At 41.1% G+C, this 5361-nt stretch overlaps 1 protein-coding gene across 1 annotated transcript; it reads left to right on the top strand.

Moving 5' to 3' along the window:
* Positions 1-932: 932 nt before the first annotated feature.
* LOC134944101 (paraneoplastic antigen Ma1 homolog) lies at positions 933-2336 on the top strand. Its single transcript, XM_063932668.1, has one exon. It carries the CDS (start codon positions 933-935, stop codon positions 2334-2336), a length of 1404 nt encoding a protein of 467 aa, XP_063788738.1.
* Positions 2337-5361: the final 3025 nt, after the last annotated feature.

Genomic DNA, 5361 nt, shown 5'->3' with positions numbered 1-5361 from the left:
ACAGTTGTAACAGGTTGCAGTGATCCGACTTGTAGTGTATCAAAGAACTGAAACATCACAGCAGCAACTGTTGGGATTAATACATTTATTAAAAGACAGCTGCTAGACTACATTGCAATTCAGAGGATGTGGATACAATTGTAGCAGGAGACAGGATATTCCATGCCGACAGTACTATAGACATTGCCTGTTGTTATCGTTTAGAGGATATAATACAATTAAGGAGGCGGACATCATACTCCCTATGCAGTTCACTCTATGACTGAGTCTCAGTGTGGATTTAGTTAATATACTACACTGTACAAAGCACTTTCAGCTAAAGACAGAAAGAAGGGAATTTAACCCAGCAGAAAGTGGAGAGTTTCTATCTATTTAACTTTGGTTGTTATGCAAGGTTTTTCTTCAGTGTACACTGAGATAAGGGCCCAGACATTATACTTATTTTTTGAGTACCCGGGTCACTCTTATTCTAATGTTAGGGTAATTTTTTGTGTGTTGCATGCAAAACAATTTGTATAGGCTCTAGTAAGGGATATGGGGGGATAGGATTTAAATGTAAATTGCATTACTATGTATAAAAAATGTATAGCGTAAATACTCTTTTGTGAAAAATAAATGCATGTATTTATACTTACCACATATGTTGATGTGCTTTGAAATTTCATCCGGAGATCCTGAAACGCGAACGGAAGAACAGGTATAATAATATATATGAATGTGTGCATATATACACAGATAGGATTATCCTGTAATTACTATTCATTACTAAAGGTAGGCTTACCCAGGCAAGCCCAAATAATTAGCTTGGGTGGAGGCACATATACTGAACAACCATCCCCTAGAGAGGTAATTTAGAATCTTATGTTAGAGTCTTAGGGGAAGGGTTACATTTGGAGGCACTTAGCCGAGACGAATATATTCAGGATAAAACAATGGAAAAGTTTACTGGGGAAGATATTAGTGCTTGGTGTCAAAGGAGAAAAAAAGATCCCAAGAAATGTTTAAGTGTGGGAGGGAATTTTTCGGAATTCTCTGATGAAGAGATAGTGGAAAGGTTAGCCAGGTTATATGGAATAATTAGGCCAAGGGTTGTAGATAAATGGATGGGAGGATTGGGAAGAGTAATAGCAGTACTGATAGAAACAGAAAATGAGTTGGAGACTGATGTAATACCATTGATAGTGGCAGCAAATGAAGAGACGGGTAGGAGGTGGAATGTGATGTGGCCTAACATATGTGGGGATGAAGAAGAAGCTACTAGTGCACATATATCAGTGCCTTCTCTAGACAACCCTAATAGAGGTGAGAGGAATATTGGTGGTGAAGGGGGTGACGCTCAGGATACTGGTGCAAATGCCACAGGTGGACAGTTTGAGATCATAATGGATAGAGTGGTCACTCAGTTAGAAAGGTGGCATTATGAAGGGAGTTATAGGAGGTTACGGATTTTTTCAGGGATTCTACCTGTACCATCAGGAGAAGAGACATATGAGGCCTGGAAAGAAGCGGCGGTACAACAAGTGGAAGAATGGCAGTGCCCAGATAAGATTAAGAGACAGAGGGTAGTCGAAAGCTTGAGAGGGCCAGCTATGGGAATTATACAAGCTGCTAGACGTAGTAATACTAATGCTACTTTAGAAACATTCTTTGAGGCATTAGATTATGCATACGGCACCCTTGAGGATGTGGGAGATCTCACCTCTAGATTACACCACACGTTCCAGGAACCGACAGAAAAGCTGAGTGCATTTTTGATCAGGTTAGACAAGCTCCTATATAAGATAGTGGATAAAGGAGGTATAGTAAGGGATGATGTGGACAGAAGTCGGATGAAACAGTTACTGCGGGGTGCTTTGACCACCGACCCAGTAGCTCAGAAATTAAGATGTTCAGGAGTTAAAGAACCCTTTCCTACCTTTAATGAACTATTAAAAGAAGTCAAACAAGAAGAGGTATTAATAGAAATGAGAGAGAAAACGGTAAAGAAGGTCAAGGTAATACAACCGGTAGTGGAAAGCAATGCATTTGAAGAGAAGATATTAAAGTTGATGGACGAACAAAGTAAGAAAATTGACAAATTCATTGCTACACAGGCTGTGAATACTTCTCCACAAATATCCGACAGTAGCCCCGTAAGAGGATTAGGTAGAGGGAGTAACAACTTTAATAGAGGATGTTTTAGATGTGGGAGAACTGGACATCGGGCTTTTGAATGCAACTTAAATAGAAATTGGAATCGAAATACTGACAATGCTTCAGGTGGTAACCAGAATACGGAAAGTTCGGGGTCGGGAAACGGACGGGGGCGGTCTGTGGGCCCCTCACAGGCCCCCTAGAGGTTAGTCACTGTGCTATGGGGAATTCCTGGAGGAGTGGAAGTCTACCAGAAGGATTGCTGGGACCTGCTCCCCTTTTAAATGCTAATATAAATGGATGTCACTGCAAGATCTTGGTGGATAGTGGATCCCAAGTTTCTATCATATTTGAAAATTGGTACCATGAGAACATTCCTGATGTACCCATCCAGCCTTTAAGCGGGTTAGTGATATGGGGCCTAAGTGTTGAAAAGTACCCTTATCTAGGGTATGTACAAGTTACTCTTGAAATCAACAACAGGGTAAGAGAAGAGGAAGGGATGCAGATATCACTTATTGCATTGATATGTCCAGAAGTTCCTGAAGGGAGGGATGAACCACCTGTGATTATAGGGACTAACACCCGGATATACCCTTTACTAGCGGAATGGTATGAAGGCGACAAAGAACTGTCTTCTGCACGGACTGGTTGCATTCAATCAGTTGGGAATATAATTAGTTTAGAAAATAAATTTGATATATGTTTCCAAGGGAGTGACATTTCTTTGGAGGAAAAATCTGCTTTAATTAAGGAGCTGGAATCTAAGAAACAGGTATTCTCTATGGGAGAATGGGATCTGGGAACAGCTAATGGGGTGGAGCACAGTATTAGATTAATGGATGAGACTCCTTTCCGGGAACGATCTCGCAGGATAGCTCCTGCAGACTTTGAAGACGTAAGGCAACACCTTAAAGGACTACTTGAGAATCAAGTTATAATCGAGTCTAGAAGTCCTTACGCTTCCCCCATAGTGATTGCGCGAAAAAAAAGTGGAAAAATACGAATGTGTGTAGACTACCGCACATTGAACCACAGAACTGTTACAGACCAGTATACAGTACCAAGGATAGACGAAGCTTTGGACTGTCTCCAAGGGAGCTCTTGGTTTTCTGTGTTAGATTTAAGGAATGGGTATTACCAAATCCCCATGAAGCCGGAAGACCGGGAAAAAACTGCATTTATATGCCCGCTAGGTTTCTTTGAATTTCTAAACATGCCCCAAGGAGTAAAAGGAGCCCCAGCCACCTTTCAAAGAACAATGGAAAGGACTGTGGGGGATATGAACTATAGGGAAGTCATTGTATATCTAGATGATATAATCGTTTTTGGAGCCAACCTGGAGGAACACAATAAACGACTTCTTAAAGTTCTGGATAGATTAATGGAAGGGGGCTTGAAATTATCACTGGAAAAATGTCATCTTTGCCAATCAACGGTCAAATATTTAGGGCACATTGTAAGTAGAAGTGGGGTTTCCACCGACCCAGAAAAAGTGGAAGCCGTTAAGAATTGGCCTAGACCGGCAAAGTTAAAAGAACTAAGGTCTTTTCTAGGCTTTTGTGGATACTACCGCAGGTTTGTCCCGAATTATTCCAGTATAGCTAGGCCATTAACCAATTTGACAAGAGGATATCCAACATCAAATAAGAAGAAGAGACGAGAATGGTCGGGTGAAGGAGGTCCCTTGCATAAAATAAATGATCCGTTTGGAGAAAGATGGACTACCGACTGTGAAGTGGCCTTTAATTTGTTAAAACAAAAATTGACTAATGCTCCTGTATTAGCCTATGTAGATCCTGGGTTGTCTTATGTCCTTCATATTGATGCCTCTTTAGAAGGATTGGGGGGTGTTCTGTATCAAAAACATTCCGATGGATTGAAACCTGTTTCATTTATAAGTCGAGGCCTAACTAGTAGCGAAAAACGGTACCCCGCTCACAAATTAGAGTTCTTGGCTTTAAAATGGAGTGTAATAGATAAATTCCATGATTATCTATATGGAGTAACATTTGAGGTACAAACAGATAATAATCCTCTGACCTATGTCCAAACAACGGCAAAACTTGACGCCACGGGTCACCGGTGGTTGGCTGCCCTGGCGCTATATGATTTTACACTGAAATACAGACCAGGTGTGAGCAATATTGACGCTGACTCCCTGTCCAGAATTCCAAACCAGCAGATGGAACATGCAGAAGAAGAGTGGATAGAGATACCAGCGGGAGAAATCAAAGGAATGTGTCATAAAATGAGTTTGAAAGTATCAGCTGGAAGTGAACAAGTTAGCGCTTTGGGAATGAAGTCAACAGCACTGCCTCCATCATATTGCTGGATTAGTCATGTAGAGCTTGAAGATTTGCCTAAACTGAAACGCTATCAAATTCGACAAGAGCAACAACAGGATCCCGGCATACAACACTTAATTCCTGGCAGTAGGAAATCAGAAATTGCCCATGAATCTCTATTAGAAGTCAGACTGTTGAGGAAACAAAAGCGTAATTTGCTTATAAAAGCAGGGATATTATACCGCAGCATTAGACAAGGGGATGGGCGAAAGAAGTTTCAGCTAGTGTTACCTAAGAAACACCGTGCTCTAATAATGCATGCATTACATGATAAGCATGGTCATTTGGGGTTTGAGAAAACGTTAAACCTTATAGCAGATAGATTTTACTGGCCGGGTATGGGAAAGGAAATCAAAACATACTGCCAGAACTGCGGAAACTGTGTATTACGGAAAACGTTACCATCCAGAGTAGCTCCTTTGGTGACATTTAAAAGCAAAGGGCCTATGGATTTGGTCTGTATGGACTATCTCTCCCTTGAAGTAGAAGAAGGAAAGAAGTGTAATATATTAATTGTAACAGATCACTTCACTCGCTATGCTCAGGCATATGTGACGCCAAATCAAAAGGCCACCACTGTAGCAAATACTTTATGGGATAAATTTTTTATCCATTATGGTTTGCCGAATAGATTGCATACGGACCAAGGGAGAGACTTTGAAAGTCGACTAATAAAGGAAATGTGTTTGAGCTGTGGGATTTCCAAATCTAGGACAACTCCATATCACCCTCAGGGTGACCCGCAACCCGAAAGGTTCAATAGAACCTTGTTAGACATGTTAGGGACCTTGAATCCCTTAAACAAACAGCATTGGAAGAGGCATATTGACCGTCTAATACACGCGTACAATTGTACCCGAAACGAGGCCACTGGATTTTC

The sequence above is a fragment of the Pseudophryne corroboree genome, chromosome 7, assembly GCF_028390025.1.
Source record: "Pseudophryne corroboree isolate aPseCor3 chromosome 7, aPseCor3.hap2, whole genome shotgun sequence".
NCBI lineage: Eukaryota > Metazoa > Chordata > Amphibia > Anura > Myobatrachidae > Pseudophryne > Pseudophryne corroboree.
Note: the sequence above shows the minus strand (reverse complement) of the source record. Positions and strands in the feature narration are given on the sequence as shown.